Genomic DNA, 25279 nt, shown 5'->3' on the forward strand with positions numbered 1-25279 from the left:
ATTTATTTTCATATTGTTTTTATATTGGTTTTATATTTATTTATTTTGTGTTTTTATTCAGTCATTGGTGGAACATAAAATTGTTTTTTAATATTGTTTATAACATGGCTGTGCAGCACGTTGGAAACGTTCTTGTTGTTTAAATGTGCTATATAAATAAAGTGGATTGGATTGGATTGGATTGACAAAGATTGAGAGAAAAGTTGAGAATAAAAGTAAAAATGGGGAGAAAAGGAGAGAATGAAGGTGAAAACAGATAGAAAATGAGAGAAAGAAGGTATAGAGTATGAATATTAAATACAATCAGGTGAGCGGATACCTCAGCTGGGACGAGTTATCTAATCACCTGTTTCCTTTATCAGCAGCGTTGGAAACCATGAGAGGGGCTGGCGATTGAGGAGTGAGAGCCAGACGAAGGAGATCAGGAGAAACGCATGTCATTGAGAGCTGAAAAGCTGAAAGAGACAATGAGCACAAAAATAACTTGTAAACAAATAATAAAGTGTCTAACCACTGAACCAGGCGTGGTGTTTCCGGGGAGTGAATGGAGGATCCAGGACGAGGATCTCCACAGGGCTATACAAATAAACATTGATTGACATTGATTGATTGATATTTGTAGTTGCTCAGATGGATGGTGGATGGACTGTGTTGGTAAAGCTTGGCTTGACTGCTGCTGTGTGAGGGGTTGATAGTCTTGAGCCTGGGGGTTGAGAGTGACTGCTGGTTCCTCGGTTCTTTTTAAGTAGGAGCTCATGCCATCAGATGCTGTGTGTGAGGAAGCATGAAGGCTGGAAGCTTTTAAAACTGCTAATTTTGCATCAGCAGCTGCCACTTGAGCATGCAGGTCCATCATTTCCTTTTTCTTTCGGATTCTTTCCCTCTCCTCTTCCAATTTCTTTTTTATCTTTTCCTCCTCTTCCAATTTCCTTTTAATCTGTAGTGACTCTTCTTCCAATTTCTTTTTTATCTTTTCCTCCTCCTCTTCCAAGGCAGCGAGGGCAGCCCTGTCGGCCTCTGCCTGTCTGCGAACTGAGGAGGTTCTAGAATTACTAGAACCAGACCGTGTGGGACTCCCATGTGATTTGTGACTTATATTACTAATGCTGTCATTTGGATTAATTTCGTTTTCGAAATCCTCCATATTTTCCAGGGTTGGTGTTTTTATCCAGGTGTTAACATGCTCAATGAATTCATGTAGATTGATTAATTTGGCTTTGTACCATATGTCGTGATTGATTTGGTCCTCTGTTGGTAGAATTGGTAGGAGGGATGTGTGTGCACTTGCGGTTTCCTTTATAACATTGAGATATTTGGTGAAAGCAGATTGCACGTCCATTAGGTCCTCTCCATTTTCCATCATTTCCATGATATGTTTCTGCATGTTGCTTGCCTTGTTTAATTTAGATCTTCTCTCCTTCTCAAGTGTTTCAATTCTGTGCATTAGGGCTTTTGGTGTCATTTTCACTGTGCGTTTTTTTTTTTACATCAGATGTTTGATCTGTGTCATACTTGCCAACCTTGGGACCTCCGATTTCGGGAGGTGGGGGGTGGGGGTGGGGGGCATCGTCGGGGCGGGGCGTGGTTAAGAGGGAAGGAGTATATTTACCGCTAGATTCATAGATTTACCAAGTCAAGTATTTCATATATATCAATCAATCAATCAATCAATCAATCAATCAATGTTTATTTATATATCCCTAAATCACTAGTGTCTCAAAGGGCTGCGCAAACCACAACACAAAACACCACATATATATATATATATATATATATATATATATATATATATATATACATATATAAAATACATACTTGAATTTCAGTGTTCATTTATTTACACATTTACACACACACAACACTCATCTACTCATTGTTGAGTTAAGGGTTGAATCGTACATCCTTTTTCTAACCATATGCAAGTGCAATAGATGGCAGTATTGTCCTGTTTAAGAGTTTCACAAAAATGCTGTTTGGCAGACCAACTGCTTTACGGTAGACGAAAACGGACTGCTGTTGTTGTATGTTGTTTTACCGCGCTGGGAGGACGTTAATGAAACTGCCTAACAATAAACCCACATAAGAAACCAATAACTCGCCCTCAATCATTTTACAGTTATAACATCATTGGGCAGACACGCTCTTTATACATGTCACTCAGGTCCGCATGGAGCTGGAGGGGGCGTGGCCTCCAGCTCCGCCTGAATTTGGGGAGAAAATTGTCCCAGGAGGTTTTCGGGAGAGGCGCTGAATTTCGGGAGTCTCCCGGAAAATCCAGGAGTGTTGGTAAGTATGATCTGTGTCCACCTGTTTTTCCATCTCTGCAGGTTGTGACTGATTTTCAATAATTTCTGACAGTTCAGCCTGTGAGGGTTCCATTTGACCTTTAATTGTATCACACATTGAATGCGTTACTTTTGACTCCATTAACACATGATCATGCATTTCCAAAGCATTGTATTTTCCTTTCCCAGGATCCATGATTATGCACAACCCACAATTCTAAATCAGATCAAATAAATGGAAACCTTGTTAATGTCACTCAAAACACCAAACATCAAAACCGCAATTATTCATTTGCATTTGTTCAAACCAAAACCTCACCCACGAACGGGCTTGGACAAGGAATTATAAAACATCACCTTGTATATGAAATATACCCACAAACGGGTTGCAATCATGCACAACATCTCCTGGAAAATACCCACTATCGGGTTCAATAACATTGAATATTAACCACCAATGCATTGGATTTTTTGTTGCTGTCTTTGTGTGCACACACTGTTATATGGCCATATATTACATACCTTTACTTCATGCTGGCCTGTGACTTTGTTCTTGTCTTCAAAAGATTTTCTTCGAAAAGAGTTCCATATCTTTGAAAAGAGTACACAACTTCAAACAGCGCTGCTCAGCTGTCGCTCCAAAGTGATATCTGTTTGTCGAGACATTATGTATTTTGCATCTAAAGGCCGGAGGTTCTGATGATAGTGAAAGCTAAGAGATGAAAAATGTCTCCCTCGTTCAGATTACGCAAATTCACACTTATTTAGTTAGTTCTCGAATAAAAATTTGAGTTTTGCCCCATTTGAGAAAAATCCCTCAGAGTATTTTACTATTTCTTTTTTTTTAGTTACTTAAGTGAAATGCTTTAAAAATAGAATGTGAGGTTACAGTGCACTTGACCTTAACATATATAATAATCATAGTTTGAGTTTGTGCCAAATTTGAGGAAAATCCATCAAATAATTCTTGAGATATGGCTTTAACAATGTGCTAAGTTAAGACAAAATAATAAAAACAAATATATAAAAAAATACCCAAGACCTGCTGTCACATTGTTTTGTTCATGTAAACATTGTTTTATACCATATTGTGTACAGATTCTAAACGCTAATGCAGTTTTTGTTGTATTTCCATTTTTTGTCATTATTCGATATTTTGATTGTTGTCAGCCATTTTGGGCCAAAGTGTTCTTTATTTTATTTTATTTCTTTACTTCCTCTTACAACAAAGTATCTGCTGTAAATTTTGATGTATAAAACATTATTGTTAAGCAAAATGTACCATGTGTATGTTCAATTGTACAGGTTGCTATTCACTTAGTTTGAAGCGTTTTTTTTCATATGTTTTATATGTTTCATGGTTTAAATTCAAATAAAGTATACCAATGCTAAAATACCTGTATCAAATGTTAGGTATATGCATTAATGTCAATTTGTTAGAGAGAGTCTGTTTCCAGAATGAATGTAAATATATTTACAAGAAAAAACAGCTGCATAAGATTTTCGTTTTTTTGTCATTCCTATTTTTATACATTTATGGCTCTTAAAAAAACTGCCAGGATATTTTGCGGAGAACGTTTAACCAAATGTCCACAATGGCATTGTGTAGGCAAAAAAAGAGTAGTGCCCAGACGTAGGAACGAAAATCACTTTCTAGCCACTTTTTCCTGGTTCACCTTATGGCCTATAACTAAGAGTTTCCCGCTTGTCTCCAACCTTTCCCCCATGCATTCCTGAGAGTGTGTGCCTCACCGACACTCTGCTGTTAACAGGCGGCCTTTCTTCTTAAATACATTATTACATTGTAAAATAACAGACACTTTACTTTTGCTTGTCCTTACGTTTTGGACGCATGGCTGCAATGGTTGTGATCTCTCGGATGCAGAATTTTAGAATAGAATAGAAAGTAGTTTCTTGATCCCTGGGGAAATTCAGCACCACAGTTCGCTCACAATAGACAATAATAATTTACACCAGTAAAACCAGCGAACCAGTAATTACAGTCTGCAAATTGTGTTGTTGTTGAATGATATTTATCAGATTTAAAGTCAAATACAGTTGATATACTTGTCTGTCTATCTGTGTTGGCCCTGCGATGAGGTGGCGGCCTGTCCAGGGTGTACGCCGCCTTCCGCCTGAATGCAGCTGAGATAGGCTCCAGCACACCCCGCCATCCCTAAAGGGACACACAGTCGATAAAGGGATGGATGGATCATTGGTGGCCGTGATTTTTTGTGTAGACACCATGAAAACATGCATTTAGAATGAATCGTTCATGACTTGCCCATCACGATGACTCGTTGGCCCCGCCCCTAAGTGACGCATGCGTGGAGGATATGTTCCTCGCAGCAAAGTCCTCCTTTACTCCACACACGCTTCTAAGCCTCGGCACATCTACTAACTACACTTTATTCATCCTCCGTGTCAGCATCAACTCCACTCGTCTCACTCAACTTTGGACATTATTAGGCCCGCTTAGATTGCTCGTTGTTTGAGCGCGCTAGTTAGCTTAGCATGCTAGTTAGCTTAGCTTGTTAGCCGCTAACAAAGAGACGCGGATTTGATCAACACATCGCTTAGTTAAGATCAAGTGTTAGTGTAAAGTGTTGTGATTGTGTGAAAATGTGCGAAAGAACCATAGCAGAGTACGAGGAGGAACTTTGTCCAACTAAAGAGGAGAAGGAGCGACCACATCAAAAACCTCAAGTTGTGTTACACAGAACAGGTTTGTTTACTTCTTACTCTCACATCTTTACTAACTTTATATTTCATCATGAACATGACGTGTTTGATTAATAATTTATCAATAGGTGTACTCAGACACATGATTGTTATTTTGTTATTAATGTGATTATCAGACAGCAGTCATTTCCATTAGATAATGTTAAAATATAGGTGATTTGGCACACTTATAATTAACAAAACAAAAATAATGTTATTTTTCATCAGATATGTAGTAGTATTGTATATGTGGATGGGGGCCCTGCTTTGGAAATAATGTGTACCCCTTTCAGAGATCACATTTAGTTCCACTTCAAACATTCACATGTTCCACAATGAGATGAGATGGTATAACGTGAACAGTTCTGGAACTTTCTAACTCGGGGGAAAGAACGGGATCTCGTTGGAAGCGCGATGTATGAGCAGACGTCGTTTGGGTACAACAAAATGATGGCTGCCAATTTAGTTTACAACTTCACTACATCAGTAGTTGTCAAACCTTTTTCACCAAGTACCAACTCAGAAAATACTTGGATTTCCAAGTACCACCATCATGAACAGCATTAAAATATAGTAGCATAGTAGGCCTTAATTATTCATTAAAAACAAGGAAGACACATTATTTAACAAGTATATTTAATATTTTAGTTACTGTAACAGTACACACAGTTTGAATAGTAACACAGTGTTTGCATGTTGGAAAATAAAACAATGTACATAAAAAATGAAATAATATTTGGCGTACCATTAGGTGATACCCGCGTACCACTAGTGGTACACGTACCACAGTTTTATAATCCCTGCTCGATCGGTTCAAGAAGACATGATCAATGCACGCGTGTGCAGAGACAAGGTCACTTCCATTTTATTTGTTTTACGTCAGTTATGTTCCTGCATGTTGTCACTACTATAGTTTTCCTTTTTGCAATCTTTATTTGAATAACAATTTCACATAAAAGATGACATGCTGATCATTTAAAAAATTACAGAGCTCCTAAAGGGACATAGGTACAATTTTTTTGAGATATGTATCATGTGCGCACCAGAAACTATGATGCCGCTTCCTCAGTTGACCTCTGACCTGGTCCACAGAGATGACTAATGTTTGCGTAGAGGTGGTGGAGGAGGAGGAGGAGGAGGTTGTTGCAACAATGGCTGGGGGGGAGAAGAAAGGGGAGTGGATGCAATGAGGAGTGGGGGGTGGGGAGAACAGTACTGGTTAAACCGGTTGAAGAAGTTCTTCATCTCATTGGCCCTCTCTATTGTCCCCCCTACTGCTCTGGTCTTTGTCTTGTGGCCTGTGATGGTTTTCACACCTTCCCAGACCTCCCTCATGTTGTTCTGCTCCAGCTTCTTCCTGTAGCTGTCCTTAGCCTTCTTTACGTGTCCTTTCACCTCCCGCTGTGCTGCTCTCATTGCCTCCCTGTCTCCACTCCTGAAGGCAGCTTTCTTCTTGTTGAGGACAGCTTGAACCTCCTGTGTTACCCAGGGTTTGTCATTAGGGTAGCTCTGAACAGTCTTAGCAGGGCAGGTCACGTCTAGGCAGAAGTTGAGGTAATCCGTAGAACAGTGAGTCAGACCATCAATGTCCTCACCATGTGGAAACTGTGTACCATTTGTCTGTCACAGAATGACATCACACTAAGATGTTCAGTGACAGTTTTATTTAGCTATTTAGCATTTTTGTTCAGTATCAATCAATCAATGTTATTTATACAGCCCTAAATCACAAGTGTCTCAAAGGGCAAAAAAAAGGCAGTAAACATCTTCCAAACAAAGTGTTTGCGAGCGAAATTTTCTGAAATGTGTAGGTATATTCTTGCTATCGTTTACATTTTCAGAATGTATAATATTGTGTTTTAGAGAAATGGTTTGACATTCTTGTCAGGTTCAAACACCGATGACATCTATTTGACAAGACAAGAAGCAAAGAAATCAAACAGACAGGATTCAATTTAGCGCATGAGGAGAAACGTCTGGGCTGCAACTTCGTACAGTTTCCCACCACGCTCTGACGAGGGAGTTCCACGCTTCCTCTTTTATTTGGGCCTTTTCTGATTACATAGCTGCAGCTGTTTTTAAAGGGGTGGGGGGGGGGGGGGGGTCGTAAGCAGCTTTTGCACTCGGTCGTAAACAGTTTAAAGAAATGGTCTACTTTGTAGATCTCAGGTCAGGAAAAGGTCTTCCTGTGGCTGTCAATAGATCAAAGAAACCGACACCTCCATGTTGCATCCCATTGCAGACAGTGGAGTTTTACAAGCCTTTTGTTTGATAAGATGACAGACAGCTTTGGTCTTCTCGCAGGGGACCTGAACTCAATGGAATACAACGTTTTTTTTATAACTTCCATCCATCCATTTCCTACCGCTTATTCCCTTTTGGGGTCGCGGGGGGCGCTGAACTCATATACAATTATTCTGAAAATTTTGTTATTATTGTTAATATCATATGGAATCAATTATTGGTCGCAGTAAAGTAGCAAATTGGGTAGTTTTTAGCTCTAAAAAGGGTATTTCAACAAGTAAACAGTACAGTAGGTACTTGATTTTGATAGATGTAATGCTCATAATGCTCATAGGGACTGCGTGGCGTAGTGGGAGAGTGGCCGTGCGCAACCCGGGGGTCCCTGGTTCAATCCCCACCTAGTACCATCTTCGTCACGTCCGTTGTGTCCTGAGCAAGACACTTCACCCTTGCTCCTGATGGGTGCTGGTTTGGCGCCTTGCATGGCAGCTCCCTCCATCAGTGTGTGAATGGGTAAATGTGGAAATAGTGTCAAAGCGCTTTGAGTACCTTGAAGGTAGAAAAGCGCTATACAAGAACAACCCACTTATTTTATCATAAGGGTATACTAGTAAACTATGCAGAGATGAGATTTTTCAGTATCAAAATATTACTTGAAATCAAATTTTGGCAGCAGCAGAGTGGTTGTTTCGGTATATTTTAGCTTTGTAAAGGGTATTTCTACAAGTATACAGTACAGTAGGTACTTCCATCCATCCATCTTCTTCCGCTTATCCGAGATCGGGTCGCGGGGGCAGCAGCCTAAGCAGGGAAGCCCAGACTTCCCTCTCCCCAGCCACTTCGTCTAGCTCTTCCCGGGGGATCCCGAGGCGTTCCCAGGCCAGCCGGGAGACATAGTCTTCCCAACGTGTCCTGGGTCTTCCCCGTGGCCTCGTACCGGTTGGACGTGCCCTAAACACCTCCCTCGGGAGGCGTTCGGGTGGCATCCTGACCAGATGCCCGAACCACCTCATCTGGCTCCTCTCCATGTGGAGGAGCAGCGGCTTTACTTTGAGTTCCTCCCGGATGGCAGAGCTTCTCACCCTATCTCAGTAGGTACTTGATTTATATATATATATATATATATACATATATATATATATATATATATATATAATGCTCATTAGAGTATTCTAGTAAAATAAGCAGAGATGAGATGTGTCAATATCAAACTATTATTTAAAATACATTTTTGGCAGCAACAAAGTGGCCATTTGGGTAGATATTTGATATGGGTAGATATTAGATATGGGGGGGGGGGGGTGGTCCCTGTGCCTAGAACCTTTGTGCCTGATGTCTGGTTGCCGAATCTGACTGACTGGGGCCGGTTTGTGAGAAAGTTCAAGACCCAGTCACAGAGAGTTGGTGTCAGACCAACAATGAGGAGTTTAGCAGTGAGTTTTTGTGGGATGACCGTGTTAAAGCAGAGCTGTAGTCGATGAATAATAGCCTGGCATAGGTGTCCTTGCCCTCTACGTGGGTGAGGGTGGTGTGGATGACGGGGTTGACTGCAACCTCACTGGACCGATTCTGCCGGTAGACAAACTGTAGAGCAGGGGTCACCAACGCGGTGCTCACGGGCACCGGTCGCCTGTTAGGACCAGATGAGTCGCCCGCTGGCCTGTTCTAAAAATAGCTCAAATAGCAGCACTTACCAGTGAGCTGCCTCTATTCTTTAAATTGTATTCATTTACTAGCAAGCTGGTCTCGCTTTGCTCGACCTTTTTAATTCTAAGAGAGACAAAACTCAAATAGAATTTGAAAATCCAAGACAATATTTTAAAGACTTGGTATTCACTTGTTTAAATACATTTATTAATTTTTTTTACTTTGCTTCTTATAACTTTCAGAAAGACAATTTTTTGAGAAAATATACAACCTTAAAATTGATTTTAGGATTGTTAAACACATTCACCTTTTTACCTTTTAAATTCCTTCCTCTTCTTTCCTGTCAATTTAAATCAATGTTCAAGTATTTTTTTTTTTATTGTAAGTAATAATAAATACATTTTAATATAATTCTTCATTTTAGCTTCTGTTTTTTCGACAAAGTATCCATCCATCCATTTTCTACCGCTTATTCCCTTTCGGGGTCGCAGGGGGCGCTGGCGCCTATCTCAGCTACAATCGGGCGGAAGGCAGGGTACACCCTGGACAAGTCGCCACCTTATCGCAGGGCCAACACAGAGAGACAGACAACATTCACACTCACATTCACACACTAGGGCCAATTTAGTGTTGCCAATCAACCTATCCCCAGGTGCATGTCTTTGGAGACAAAGTATATTAGTGAAATATTTCTTCAAACTTATTATGATTAAAATTCAGAGAAATTATTCTGGCAAATGTACAAAATCTGTAGAATCAAATTTAAATCTTATTTCAAAGTATTTTGAATTACTTTTAAAATTTTTGTTATGGAAAATCTAGAAGAAATAATGATTTGTCTTTGTTAGAAATATCGCTTGGTCCAATTTATTATATATTCTAACAAAGTGCAGATTGGATTTTAACCTATTCAAAACATGTCATCAACATTCAAAAATTAATATTAATCAGGAAAAATGACTAATGGTGTTCCATAAATTATTTTTTTAAATTGTTTCAAAAAGATTCAAATTAGCTAGTTTTTCTCTTCATTTTTTTCGGTTGAATTTGGAATTTTAAAGATAAACTGTTTTTAAAAATTGTATTTTAATTTTTTTCGTGTTTTCTCCTCTTTTAAACTGTTCAATTAAGTGTTTTTTTTCATCATTTATTCTCTACAAAAAAAACTTCCGTAAAAAGAAAAAACATTTACGACAAAATGACAGACAGAAATATCAATTTTTTATATATATAGATTTGTTTATTAAAGGTAATTTGAGCAAATTGGCTATTTCTGGCAATTTATTTAAGTATGTATCAAACTGGAAGCCCTTCGCATTGATCAGTACCCAAGAAGTAGCTCTTGGTTTCAAAAAGGTTGGTGACCCCTGCTGTAGAGGGTCCAGTGTGTCTGGGATGGTCTTCTTGATGTGTGACATGACTATCCTCTCGAAGCACTTCATCACTATTGGGGTGAGTTGTCTAGTATGTTTACTATTTTATTTAGGAAAAACTTTCAATAAGAATCATATGTTTAATGTACCCGAAGATTTTTTGTTAAAATGAAGCCAATAATGTACTTTTTTGTGGTCCCATTTATTTAGAGAAGTGTTGAAAAGTATCAAAATACATTTTGGTATAGGTCCCGGTACTATAATATTGGTATCGGGACAACACTAGTAAGAACAGAATTCATTGGTTTATTCTTTGACCACCTTAGTAGTCATTTTTTCACTGGAGAGATTAGTCTCTACGATGCAACCAAGATAGGTAATCTCATTTTTGTTTGTTATAATATTGTCACCCACTTTGAGTGTGAAGTTATCTACTTTTCTGAGGTTAGGAATTGACCCAAAGACCTGTGTACTTGCAAGTACCGAGGCAAGTCTTATTTCGGCAGTTTCTCATTGAAAGCCTTGCTAGTCTAGGTCTTGAGGATTCTAGCTTCTCTTGTTTTGTGGCCGTTAGCCTCGGTTCTGTTCTTCATGGGTACAGAAAATGATGGAATGATCACTTAAGCCGCACACAGTTGTTCCACTCGTGGTGATCTGAGACTGGTCAGAAGTAACAAGGAGGTCTATGAAGGATTAAAAGGACTCACTCACCCTGGTAGTGTGCTTAATGAGCTAAGTGAGACAATGTTGGTGGCACAGCTTAGTGAAGGTTTTAAAAATGGGTGCATCCTTTCAGGACATATCAGTGTTCCAGTCCCCAAGAAGTAAACCTGTATCAACATGTTTACATAAAACTCACACACTCACTAAATACATTTTATACTGTAAACAAATCTAATCAAAGTTATAATTTCACTTCCTAAATCTGACTTACAAGTATCAATAAGTGAACGTAAACAATTATTTTCAATAACTAAAGTAGTCAAAACTTGAATTATTAAAAGAACATAAAGGTGACTGACTTTCCTTCAGCGTGTCGTAGATGGTCTCCTATTCCTAAAGAGGAATTGTTGATGGAGATACTCCATAAAACAGCACATAGTAAAACATGTTTTTGTGAAAGTTCCTTTTGGCCCAGCCAACAAAATGACCACCAAAAAATATTTTGCATGATCACAAAAACATACCATGAATGTTTTTGCAGTGATTTTGGAATTAGATTTTTTGAATTTCCAGGATATTTTAGTTATAGTAATAACTATGGCATTAAAATAATATGGTTAAGTTTACAGATAAAGTTTAGGTGTCATAGACCGTATACACAAAACAATATTTACCCACTTTACATCAGTGAAGTTAAGAATGCTTCAATCAATGCTGCCTCGTACTTATAAAAACTTTTCAAATTGCCCCGCATCAAATTTCCAAGTCTGTTTTTGTACTCACTGTACCACTTTTGAATTAATTTTAGGAAAAAAGGAGGTATTTCCTGTGTTTTTATTGGTTGTTTTACTACACACTTTTAACACAACACAGGAAAGAACACAAATAATGTAATTGTGTTAACAGTGTCAGTTCAAAACTATTTCTATTCCCTCTTGATCTTATTTACTTATTTACCCAACAGACGTCCAGCAGCTCCCTCACATAAAAAAGGAGGAAGAGGATCCACAGCCCCCCCACATGAAAGAGGAAGAGGAGGAAGTGTGGATGAGTCAGGAAGGAGAGTGTCTTCTAGGGCAGGAGGAGGCTGATGTCAGCAAGTTTCCACTGACTGTTGTCTCTGTGAAGACTGAAGAGCATGAAGACAAACCACCTGAGTCCTCACAGCTTCATCACAGTCCAAGTAAGCACAACATTTTATTCTCAGGGCATTCAATCCATCACAACTGGACTCTTCACTTTGTCTTACAAGACCTTTGTCCTCTCATCCAAGTAGGCTTCATCACTTCATGCTCATACACTTCAAGTCTTGAATATAATCATTTGAATATAGAGGGGAACCACACTTTTTGGGGGATTTTTTCTATTTTTCACAATCATTGTGAAAGACACAACGGTTGATATATTTACACACAAAAAATCCCATTCTAACTGGGCTGGGCAATATGGCCTTTTAATAATATCTCAATATTTTTAGTCCACATCACGATACAGCATATATATGTGGATATTTAGCCTTAGCCTTGAATGAACACTTGATGCATATAATCACAGCAGTATGATGATTCTGTGTGTCTACATTCAAACAATCTTCTTCATACTGCATTCATATATGCTACTTTTAAACTTTCATGCAGAGAGGGAAACAACAGCTAAGTCAAATTAGCAAAAGTGTATTTATTAAACAGTTATTAAACAGTGGCACAAAACATTCATGTCATTTCCAAACAGAAAGTGCAAGATTGTCAGAGACATTTCAAAACAAGCTATTAGTGCACTTTTGTGCATGATGTCACTAAGATGAAATATCAAAACAACACTAAATTACAGTGCACTTTGTGTACAGAAGGCCACTACAATAGTTTAAAACAAATAAAGTGCACTTTTGTGCATGATGTCACACAAGCTATTTCAATAAGTGTCAAATAAAAATGTGCTGCATAATAGGAAATCAAATAGTGTATGTCCTTCACTATGTGGTAGGTTCCTACGGACGTTATCTCCTTCTGTTGTTGACCAATTTTTTAATATGGGGTTGATGTGGAAATGGTTGCTTGGGCATTTTGTGGGTGTGGCACCAAACTGAGATGTTGACATGCAGAGTTTCAAGGACTCCTCATTCTTTAGCGGGTGACTTTTCAAATGATGCTACACATTAGCGGTGCTGCTACTTTTTGTAGCAACACTTTTGCCACATACTTTGCGGGCTGGGCGATAAAACAATAACAATATATATCGCGATAGACATGTGATCAATATCATTAGAAAATGGGGTCGATAGAACGTTCGATAATTTCACTGAGTTCTGTTAGAAAAAAAATAGGAAGTAAGGCCCAGCTGGAACCGCACGGCACTTTGGGAGGTGTAGGCAGAGGAAGGGCTTTGGCTTCTCGACCTATCACGGCTGAGCCTGAACCGCAAGGCATTCTGGGAAATGCTAACAGGAAATAAAAAAAAGCAACAACGTCTAGCTGACCACGAGGAGTGAAACGAAATGGGAATATGAGTACGGCAGCACGAGAGGAAATTGTAAATAAAAAGTGAAGCGATGGTTGAGTAGTTGCTTGAGTTATTTTTTTTATATGCTGAAGTTGGTTTGATTATTCCATAAATGACTGAAGAGGGTAAAAGGTTTGTTTTGTCACAGATGTTCAGACGCAAGTTTATTCCGATGTTTACAATATTCTGTAAGACATGTTTGTTTCTGCTTGCTTAATTTGACTGTTATTTATTTGCATATATCGTTACCAATATGGCTTCAAAGCCTGAATTGTACACTACTAATTTCTTAATTACAATACTTTGCACATTTTGTTAGATTAAGCATTTATTTAATGTCAATATTTTGCACATCGACCAGTATTTTCATTTATAATGCTGACCTCGTTTGAAAGGTTAAAGGTTAAATTTAAAATAAAAGTATTTAATTTCAGCCTTTTTTCTCCTGGTCTTTATTTAAAATAGTTGGTTTTTTTTATATCAATAATTATCAATATCGACTGATATGAAACAGTTATATCGTGATACATTTTTTAGTCGTATCGCCCAGCCTTACATACTTGACATATTACGGTTGTCTCGATATATGGAGTATATTACATATATCGCCCAGCCCTAATTCTTACTCATAAATGTAAATAAAAGTCCACTTGCAATGGAGCCAATGGGAGGTCCTCTCTAAAATGAATGAGCTTTTTTTCAAAATGCCACCATTTACACATTTTTCAACCGATTCAAACAATTCAACATATTCCACTAATTCTGGAAATTGAAATTACATTTTTCAACCCACCTTAACCGTTCCACCGTCAAATCAATCCTTTTAATCAGGACAGAAAACAAAGCTGTTTTTGAATTGGAAACATTTCCAGTGTTCCCGAAATTAAAGGAATTCCATAAAACCATTTCTCAATTAAAAATGTTACGACTTCAACATTTCTAAACCGATTTGAAAAATTCCAACACCAACCATTTCAACTCATTCAGAACATTCACATTTTTTAGCATGTCCCAAAAAATTCCCGCTTTCCCCGAAATTCTCCAAAATTTCCATGAAATCCCCATTGAAAGGAATAAAATAAAAGTTCCACAACTCCCACATTTTTCATCTGATTCAAACCGTTCCAACTTCAAAATATTCAGTGTGTTCAGGAATTGTGTGCTCCCTTTCAACACTTATTAAAAGAAATTCCTGGATTTTCTGGAATTCACGGTTTTTAGGGACATTTCCCCATTCAAAATGAATTATCCATGTTTCAAATTTCCACAATTCCCACATGTTTCAAACCATTCTACCTTCAACACATTCAATTCATCCTGGAAATTCAAACAACCAGTTTTCCACATTCAACAAATTTACAGGAATTTACGTTTTTTTCTAACCTTATTTCCAACCTTCTTTAGTGCGATGACTCCTTTCACATTGTTCAACCCATTTCAACCGTTCCACTGTCAAAACATTCCTCTGAGTCAGGACAAAAAAGCATGTTGGTTTAAGAACTTAAAAAAATCCCGGTTTTCCCGAAGTTCAAACTCTTCAACATTCAAACTATTCTTACATTCATACTACATTCTGTCAACCTTTCAGTTCAACTTCAGCATTGGAGGATTCACACACAATTCTTTCAGCAATTGCTTCATCTAGTTAATATTATTATAATAATTAGATGTAGCTTACCACATTGAATGTGTGGACTGCATGACTGATGTCTTCTCAGTTCTCACTCTAACGCAATTTGAGTGTCTAGAAACACACTAAATTAATTCAATATTACTATTATTAATAAGGTAGACAAGTGATCTTTTGAAGGAGTAGTCAGTAATCTGATTACTTCTTCCCAGTTTAACTGTGGTGACATTATCTAAATGAAAGCAAGGTCTTCTTCATGTGTCAGCTGGAAGTACCCTGACTGCTGTGAGGGGAAACTGATGAGATTGTGAGATCATATGTTGGTGCAGGACAATGTCTCATGTGAATGAGCAAAGCTGGACTTTTCTGAAGAATGTTTGTTTTGTCCTGCCCCGCAGACCTCAATGAAGAACATCTACCTCATGAGCAGGAGGAGGAACCACAGTCCCCCCACATACACAAGGAAGAAGGGGTACCACAGTCCCAACACATCAAAGAGGGAGGAGAGGAGCCACAGCCCCCCCACATTAAAGAGGAAGACGAGAAGCCACAGACCCATAATGTTAAACTGACCCTTCACATTGAAGGTCAAGCGGAGGACCCACTGATCTTACACATCAAAAAGGAAGAGGATGATCCACTGACCCCTCACTTTAAGGAGCAAGAGAACCCACTGAACCCTCACATTAAAGAGGAAGAGACGGACCCACTGACCCCTCACTTTAAAGAGGAAGAAGAGGACCAAGAGCCGCCGCACATTAAAGAGGAAGAGGAGGAAGAGGGCATCAGTCAGCCTAAATGGTTGGAGGAGTTCCCAGTGACTGGTGTCCCTGTGAAGAGTGAAGATGATGAGGTGAAAGGTGAAAGTGAGGAGAGGGGAGGGGGGGAGCCTCCAAGCAGCAGCTCAACACAACACATGACAACAGAAGCTGATGGAGACCACTGTGGAGGATCACAAGCAGACAAGCTCTTAGCTCCACTATCAGATAGTGAGGACACAACGTCACACTCTCCTGACTCTGATGATGAAGACTCTAAAGATGATAAGACATGTCACACTGACAACACACACTTCACATGTTCTCACTGTCACAAAACCTTTCAATACCGTCGTAATCTGAAAAGACACATGAGAAGACACACCGGAGAAAAACCTTTTATCTGTTCAAAATGTGGCAAAGGTTTTGTAGAAAGTCACAATTTGAAAATACACATGAGAACACACACCGGAGAAAAACCTTATGTCTGTTCAATCTGTGGTACATGTTTTGTACAAAGAATCAATTTGCAAGTACACATGAGAAGACACACTGGTGAAAAACCTTTTACCTGTTCTACCTGTGGTAAAGGTTTTACAGAAAGTCCGAGTTTGAAAGTACACATGAGAACACACACTGGTGAAAAACCCTTTTCTTGCTCAGAATGTGGTAAAGATTTTGTTCAAAGTAAACATTTGAAAGTACACATGAGAACACACACTGGTGAAAAATCACATTCCTGTTCAATCTGCAACAGAAGCTTTTGTGACCGATCAAGCCTTGTAGCACACATGAGAAGACACCCAGGAGAGAAAGTGTTGAGTTGCAGTGTGTGTGGTGAAAGATTGTCTTCTAAGTACCAGTGTAAGAAACACAAGTGTGCTGGTGAGAACAGCAGCAGCAAATGAAACTGCAGGATTTGAAATAAACTGTCCAGACTTTCATTTTGACTTTCTAACAACATCAGCACATATAACATGTGTAACATTGTTGTTTGTCTAACAATCTGTTTAATATCATTCTGCATTTATAGATTAGATATTTTTTATTAGTGTTTTTTTCAGTCAAGTAGATGCATTAATATGCGATATTGTGTACTTTTATTAAAAAATGGACAGAACAATTTGAGTAAAAAGGTGGGAGTAAACAGTACAAGACATATTTTACATGCAATAAACATTTTATGTGTGTGTGTGTGTATATATATATATATATATATATATATATATATATATATATATACATATACATCATACAATTTTAGACTCATTCATATGAAATATTGAAGTATTACATATTTGTATTTCCAATTGTTAATAATGCCATAGATTAGCACCTTTATATGATATACATATGTACTGGTTCACATCTGAAACATCTCAAATCTATCTTCATTTTTATTTATTGTTACGTGTTGTGAAGAAACCCTTAATTGCTCCGTCGTAAGAACATCAGACTTTCATTCTGACTTCCAGGATTCAAGTCCATAACTTTTATGGACAGAATTTCGAGGCGCAGTCAAGGCGTTAAGGGGATCGGGTTTGGTGACTGCAGGATTAGGTTCCTGCTTTTTGCAGATGATGTGGTCCTGATGGCTTCATCTGGCCAAGATCTTCAGCTCTCACTGGATTGGTTTGCAGCCGAATGTGAAGCGACTGGGATGAGAATCAGCACCTCCAAGTCTGAGTCCATGGTTCTTGCCCGGAAAAGGGTGGAGTGCCATCTCCGGGTTGGGGAGGAGACCCTGCCCCAAGTGGAGGAGTTCAAGTACCTCGGAGTCTTGTTCACGGGTGAGGGAAGAGTGGATGGTGAGATCGACAGGTGGATCGTAATGTGGACGCTGTATCGATGAAGAAGGAGCTGAGCCGAAAGGCAAAGCTCTCAATTTACCGGTCGATCTACATTCCCATCCTCACCTATGGTCATGAGCTTTGGGTTATGACCGAAAGGACAAGATCACGGGTACAAGCGGCACAAATGAGTTTCCTCCGCCCGGGTGGCGGGGCTCTCCCTTAGAGATAGGGTGAGAAGCTCTGTCATCCGGGGGGACCTCAAAGTAAAGCCGCTGCTCTTCCACATGGAGAGGAGCCAGATGAGGTGGTTCGGGCATCTGGTCAGGATTTAGGGCACGTCCAACCGGTAGGAGGCCACGGGGAAGACCCAGGACACGTTGGGAAGACTATGTCTCCCGGCTGGCCTGGGAACGCTTTGGGTTCCCCCGAGAAGAGCTGGACAAAGTGACCGGGGAGAGGGAAGTCTGGAATTCCCTGCTTAGGCTGCTGCCCCCGCGACCTGACCTCGGATGAGCAGAAGAAGATGGATGGATTGATGGATGGATTAAGTAATGAAGTTAAACATTGTACTGATATGATCCAGTTTAAGAGGTTGTTCCAATTAATATTGCTTACAAAGTACAAAGAAGAGGAATTATGAGAAAAACTTCAACCTTATTGAAAATAAGATATTTTTCATCTCAGTACACTAATAATGACTGAATTAATGAATTACATATTACAAAACTGTTGTATTACTCATTCATGGATGTTATTTTACTATTTTACTACAAAAAAGGTCAGTAAATGAATGTATATATTTGTAAACGCTCTGAAGTGGGAAAGGTGTAGGATTAAATAAGCTTTGCTTCTTCCTACTCCTTTTCAGACGTGATGTAATGTGAAATGATGTGAAATTGTCCGATGTATTATGTTGTAAGTATGTTCATGTTTGATATAAACTAGAGAAAGAAAGTTTTGATCGATTGACTGAGTTTATAATGCAGTTTTACCAAGTGATAAAGTAACAGCACAAAGCACACATCAGTCATATTAAATGATGCATCAAGGACAATACTGTAATGACATCAAATAGATATTTTTAATTTCGCCAGAGTACCTGGTTGGTTTCACATCTTGTTCGACCACTTACCAGAGGGAACAGAACAACAATTTTTTCAAAAATCATCATCAAAAAAGTACAGCTTGAAGAAAAGGTATGGTGCCATGACCCAGATTCAAACCAGGGTTGCAGCGGCCACAACACAGAGTACTAACCACTATACCATCACGGCTGTGACAAACTATCCTGACTGATAATGTGTTTGCTTCCCTGTTCATGTTCATAGACAGAATAGTCACATCTAGTTTGAATGCTAGTGACCAAGCCCCAACATGTTTTACTCTAACAAGAGGAAGGCGTGCTCAGGCAAGATTTGTATTGTTTCACCTTTTTCCTCACCCACTTTATTCTGATTGAATGTCCCGAGTATAACAACAGATGGTGCCAGTATGCATTTTTTTTAAATAAAGTATTGGAAATGATAGAAATGTAGTTTGTCTCTTTTATCTGATTATTAATCGATTAATCGAAGTAACAATCGACAGATTAATCAATTATCAAATTAATCGTTAGTTGCAGCCCTACTCACAACCTACCAATCTCTAACCACTAGTAGTCAGTACTGCCATCTAATGTCTTAGAATCGCAACTGCAAGCAAAGTCTGTTATATAATACTTGTAAATGATACTATAATAAGAAACCAATTTATAACAACTGAACAGCACAACTAGCATACTCATCTCATTTTTAAATGTTAGATTAAAAAATTTTTGATTTTAATATTAAACAATTAGCACATAATAACATACAAAAGTACCAAAATGAATACCAGTATTGGGATGGAAGCGGGAAGAGCCAGCCGTAGTCAAAAAATCAGACTGCGTGGTGGCTAGTAGTGGCTTTCAGTAGGCCTTTAAAAGAAAACTGCTTTTGTTTAATAAAATTCTACCCAGACTTTTCTCTTTTCCAAAGTAAATCTGTACAGCAGATGGGGGCGTCGACATAAACAATATGATTAGCCTAAGAGGCTGGACAGTACAGATTAGGGTTGTAGGGTACACCGGTACTAGTATAGTACTGCGATACTAATGAATCATATTCGGTACCATACCGCCTCTAAAAAAGTACCGGTCCGACCCCCCTTTTTTTAACGGGCGTTGTCGTCACGTCATGACATTGCTGGTTTTACGAGCAGAGGAGCAAGCAGACACAATGTGTAGACAGAAAAGGAAGAATGGTTGCATTTTGGCTTAAAAACTAAAGATAAAGGTGAAGCTATAACACTGGAACGCCCTCAGGAAAAAGTGCTTTAAGACATGGCGACAAATAAAGTAAGTTTCTTCCAAGTATCATCACTGCAGGACAAGGAATAACTCAACATGCTTCACTACAGATCGTAGCTCACCGGAGTCACAATATAAACAAACGCCTTTGGTTGATCTACACCTGACGTCCACTGTAATGATACCAACTACAGGAGCGTATCTAGTCGATACTACTATGATTACATCGATATTTTTTAGCATTACAAAATTGTTTTCCCTTTTTTAAAATTCATATTATGTTTATAAACTCAGTAAATACGTCCCTGGACACATGAGAACTTAAATTATGACCATTGTATGATTCTGTAACGACTTGGTATCGGATCAATACCCAAATGTGTGATATCATCCAAAACGTATGTTAATTATCCAAACAAAAGAAGAATAAGTGATTCCTACATTTTAACAGAAGTGTAGATAGAACTTGTTAAAAGAGAAAGTAAGCAGATATTAACAGTAAATGAACAACTACGGTAATAATCTGTTTTTTTGCAGTTTGTCCTTTATAATGTTGACAAAATACAAACCCTGTTTCCATATGAGTTGGGAAATTGTGTTAGATGTAAATATAAACAGAATACAATGATTTGCAAATCCTTTTCAAGCCATATTCAGTTGAATATGCTACAAAGACAACATATTTGATGTTCAAACTCATAAAAAAATTTTTTTTTTGCAAATAATCATTAACTTTAGAATTTGATGCCAGCAACACGTGACAAAGAAGTTAGGAAAGGTGGCAATAAATACTGATAACGTTGAGAAATGCTCATCAAACACTTATTTGGAACATCCCACAGGTGTGCAGGCTAATTGGGAACAGTTGAGTGCCATGATTGAGTATAAAAGCAGCTTCCATGAAATGCTAAGTAATTCACAAACAAGGATGGGGTGAGGGTCACCAATTTGTAAGCAAATTGTCGAACAGTTTTAGAACAACATTTCTCAACGAGCTATTGCAAAGAATTTAGGGATTTTACCATCTACGGTCCGTAAAATCATCAAAAGGTTCAGAGAATCTGGAGAAATCACTGCATGTAAGCGATGATATTACAGACCTTTGATCCCTCAGGCGGTAGTGCATCAAAAACCGACATCAGTGTGTAAAGGATATAACCAGATGGGCTCAGGAACACTTCATAAAACCACTGTCAGTAACTACAGTTGGTCGCTACATCTGTAAGTGCAAGTTAAAACTCTGCTATGCAAAGCAAAACCCATTTATCAACAACACCCAGGAACGCCATTGGCTCGGCTGGGCCTGAACTCATCTAAAATGGACTGATGCAAAGTGGAAAAGTGTTCTGTGGTCTGACGAGTCCACATTTCAAATTATATTTGGAAACTGTGGACGTGGTGTCCTCCAGAACAAAGAGGAAAATAACCATCCGGATTGTTATAGGTGCAAAATTGAAAAGCCAGCATCTGTGATGGTATGGGGGTGAATTAGTGCACAAGGCATGGGTAACTTACACATCTGTGAAGGTACCATTAATGCTGACGAAAGGGGACAGTGTATCCCAGAAGGGGGTCAGAAATACATAACACATATGCCCGGTCAACTTAAGTCCACATGTCACATCAAAGACAGAGGAGACACAGCTTGATCAAGATTAGATGTTTCTTGCAAAGAATCACATTCCTAAGCCTAATAAACAGCTTTTGGTACCCAGTTCAAAGAACATCATCTATTTAAACGAGTACAAGTAATTTTGCTATCACAATCCTCCCTTTTATTACCTATAATAAACTACAAACAATGAAATTACTAACTAGCGAAAAAAACACACCAAATAAACCTTAGAAAGTAATACATCATTAAAAATAAAAAACAAAACACCACACAATTACTCAACCCAATCAACATTATAATCAAGTAACATCTCAAAGAACGGATCTTCATTTTCATCCTTGAAATCTACCCTACCTTGTCCCAAAGCTGTGTACTGAACAAACAGATGAAATCATAGGTCCCACAAGTCCACCATGTCCCAAAAATGCAAAAAAATTGATAAAAAAACCAGGGGCCGGATTTTGGACCCTGGCGTGCCGCTTTCGGCCCGCGTGCCGTCGTTTTAAGACCAATTTCAAAAATTGCCCGTGGCTGGGTATTTTTCCCCTTGGAGTTCATAGACAGCAAATCCAGCAGAAAATTGGCATTTTAAACAAAGAGATGGAGTTTGGAGGGGGCAAAATGTCCCGCGTGCACCTCTGCTGCTATCTTTGCAAACTGCTCCGGTCCCAGATGCACCAGCAGAAGTTTTTGTATTTCTGCTCCTGTGGGACGCCATGCCCGACAGAAAGCCTGGAATGCGGTTGCAAGCGCGTCTCCACCTCTGTGTGGTGACGGCCAGTCTCTGATCGCTTCACGCATTTCCTGGTCCATCTGGTGTAAGACCAAAGCGGGAGTCCCTTGTGGTCCTGGATATTCCATCATCGGAGCCTGGAAGGTTCTGCCACTTCTCAGAGTCCTGCCAACACTGTCCTCACTCAGAGACATTTTGTTCACTTTATCGGTCACATGTTGAATTGATGAACCTGATGCTCCTTGATTGTCATCCTGATGTGAGTCCGCTGGTAGTTAGTGGGCGGAAACGGCGTTGCGAGGGGAAGAGTTGGGAGCTGCTGAAGCTGGAGCTGGAGGGGTGCCATCAGCTGCTGCTGCTGCTGCTGCCGCCGCCGCCGCCGCCGCCGCCGCTGCCGCTGCTGCTGCCGCCGCTGCTGCTGCTGCTGTTGCTGCTGCTGCTGCTGCTGTTGCTGCTGCTGCTGTTGCTGCTGCTGTGGCTGCTGCTGCTGCGGCGGCGCTGGGACGTCCACAAAAGGGCCCGCTGGCGGTTGCTGGTCGTAGTGCGGGGGCAGAGAGGAGTAGAGTGGCGTCCAGTCCTCAGAAACCCTTCGACTGCGACTCAGGCCCTGAGATTGGCTCGAAAACAGAGTACTGGGAAAAGTATCCGTGGCAAGATCTATCGTTTCTTTATTTTCTGCTTCACTCATCTAATGTTTCTTTATGTTGTTCCAAACAATTCAAATCTTTCACACGCGCAGTCTTTCCCTTTCGCATGTTGACCTCTTGTAGCGCCAACTTTTCTTTAATTTTACTCAATTGATTCATCCTAAATGAACCAGTCTTGGGAAATCTCAACTCATTCACCCATACTTTCACACGCTTTAGGGATTCCTCTACATATTTTCTTTCATTGTGCACATACATGGGAAATCACAATCGAATACCTCAGGCTTAACTTTCCTGGACCACATATTCAAGCTCGTTTTAATTTTCCGCTCTTCTCGTTTAAACTTAACAGGCTAAAATTTGTGTTGTTTCTTCCGGCCTCTAGCCGGGCATACACTCACGGCCTTATAGACACTGTTAATCATCGTGACTCTAACCCGGCATTAAAAATCAGGACTCTAACCCAGGAACTCTAACCCAGCGCTACATTTTGGGACTCTAATCCAGGGACTCTAACCCAGCGCTACATTTTGGGACTCGAACCCATCATTTAAATCGTAGCGAGACGAAAAAATGACGGTTAATTTCCCATGTATGAAACATATAAATCACTCAAGCTTTGTCACACAAAAAAACCTTTCGTGGATTCGTCTTTTGTTTAAAATTCAAATGTCACAGATTCGTCTTAAAATTTCAGTCAGGATGATTCAATTAATTAACGTTACGATGTTGCAGCGGGTTAAAGGTGATCCCGAAGAGACGGCCGTCCGATTCGCAGGGGCCTCGAAAACTCTCCCGTCCTTTCAAATTTCTGGGAAGGAGAAGTCAGCTTTTTTGTGCTGCCGGGTTGATTAGTCCATTTCAGCGGCCTCTGCCAACGGGAACAGCGATCTTCTTGGGATCCCACTTCTGCACACCAACTTGTTGTGGAAATTTCTTAAAGACGATCCTTTAGTGACAAATAGCTTTGAAATAATTTGTCAAAGTAACAAACAAATAATAACAAGCTTTGCAAAGCGAGACCAAACCAGAACGACACATCCGTTCGTTCCAGCTTGTTCTAAATCTTTTAGAATATGTCATGACAATTATACATTCTCAGAAGTCCCACCCTCCATGCTCATTTACATACAGTACACCAGTGGAATGAATACCCAAAGTCCTGTGAAGAAGGAGAGGGTGTCGTTTGCCCAGAAGGGGAGGGGGGTCACTCAGGAAAGGGCAACAGTTTAGCACGGGGGGGGGGGGGGGGGGGGGTACCAGGGAGAGAAAACACACATGCCCAGGTCAACTAAAGTCCACATGTCACATCAAAGACACAGGAGCCAGAGCTTGATCAGATAAGAGATCTCCTGCTGAGTGTCACATTTCTGAGTCTAATAAACAACTTTTGGTACCCAGTTCAAAGAAAATCATCTATTTAAACGAGTATAAGTATTTTTTTTATCACACTGTCCTAGGTAAATACATTATAATAATAATAATGGATTAGATTTATATCGCGCTTTTCTATTATTAGATACTCAAAGCGCTGACAGAAAAGTGGGAACCCATCATTCATTCACACGATGGTGGTGGTAAGCTACATCTGTAGCCACAGCTGCCCTGGGGTAGACTGACGGAAGCGTGGCTGCCAGTTTGCACCTACGGCCCCTCCGACCACCACCTATCATTCATTCATCATCTATTCACCAGTGTGAGCGGCACCGGGGGCAAGGGTGAAGTGTCCTGCCCAAGGACACAACGGCAGCGATTTGGATGTCAATAGGTGGGAAGCGAACCTGCAACCCTCAGGTTTCTGGCACGGCCGCTCTACCCACTACGCCATGCCGCCCTCAACTGCCAACCACATGTACTCTGCCTCACATGTGGATAAAGCAACAGTAGCTTGTTTTCTTGTTTTCCAGGAGATTAGAGAGCTACCTCCGCTTAGACTAGCACAATAACCTGATGTGCTTCTCCTGTCAGACACATCTGAAGCCCAGTCAGCGTCACTGTACACTCTCAATCCCAGTTTTTCACTTTCATTTCTTTTGAAACATAACTTGTTTTCTGCTGTACCTTTGAGGTATCTAAAGACATATTTTACTGTGTTGGCTCAGCAAAGTGTTGGGATAACTTCCTGACCACAAAACTTCTGTCTGGACGTGTGCATGTGGACAAGTAAATTAGGCTTCCAACTGCCTCCCTGAACCTTCTTTGATCTGTCGTTTTGTCTGCAACATCTGTGTACTCTAGTTTTGGTTCACATGGAGTCTCTCTGGACTTGCAATTTTGCATTTCAAATCTCTCTAAGATGTTGTGAACATATCTCTCTTGAGACATTGTGACTTTACCATTTGTTT

At 39.7% G+C, this 25279-nt stretch overlaps 2 protein-coding genes across 3 annotated transcripts in view; one reads left to right on the forward strand and one right to left on the reverse strand.

Annotated features, from left to right (window-relative positions):
* The window catches only part of LOC133542085 (gastrula zinc finger protein XlCGF57.1-like), a 266842-nt gene that overhangs the window by 92360 nt on the left and 149203 nt on the right, over positions 1-25279 (reverse strand). The gene's annotated exons all lie outside the window — the stretch shown is intronic.
* LOC133542086 (zinc finger protein 33B-like) lies at positions 4570-17021 on the forward strand. 2 transcript variants are annotated; one of them, XM_061885920.1, is made up of 3 exons: positions 4570-5010; positions 11898-12116; positions 15461-17021. In XM_061885920.1, exons 1-3 carry the CDS (start codon positions 4908-4910, stop codon positions 16726-16728), a joined length of 1590 nt encoding a protein of 529 aa, XP_061741904.1. In that variant the 5' UTR covers positions 4570-4907; the 3' UTR covers positions 16729-17021. The 2 variants fall into 2 exon arrangements, with proteins under 2 accessions (XP_061741904.1, XP_061741905.1); XM_061885921.1 differs by lacking the exon at positions 11898-12116.

This window comes from Nerophis ophidion, linkage group LG24 (genome assembly GCF_033978795.1).
Source record: "Nerophis ophidion isolate RoL-2023_Sa linkage group LG24, RoL_Noph_v1.0, whole genome shotgun sequence".
NCBI classification, from domain to species: domain Eukaryota; kingdom Metazoa; phylum Chordata; class Actinopteri; order Syngnathiformes; family Syngnathidae; genus Nerophis; species Nerophis ophidion.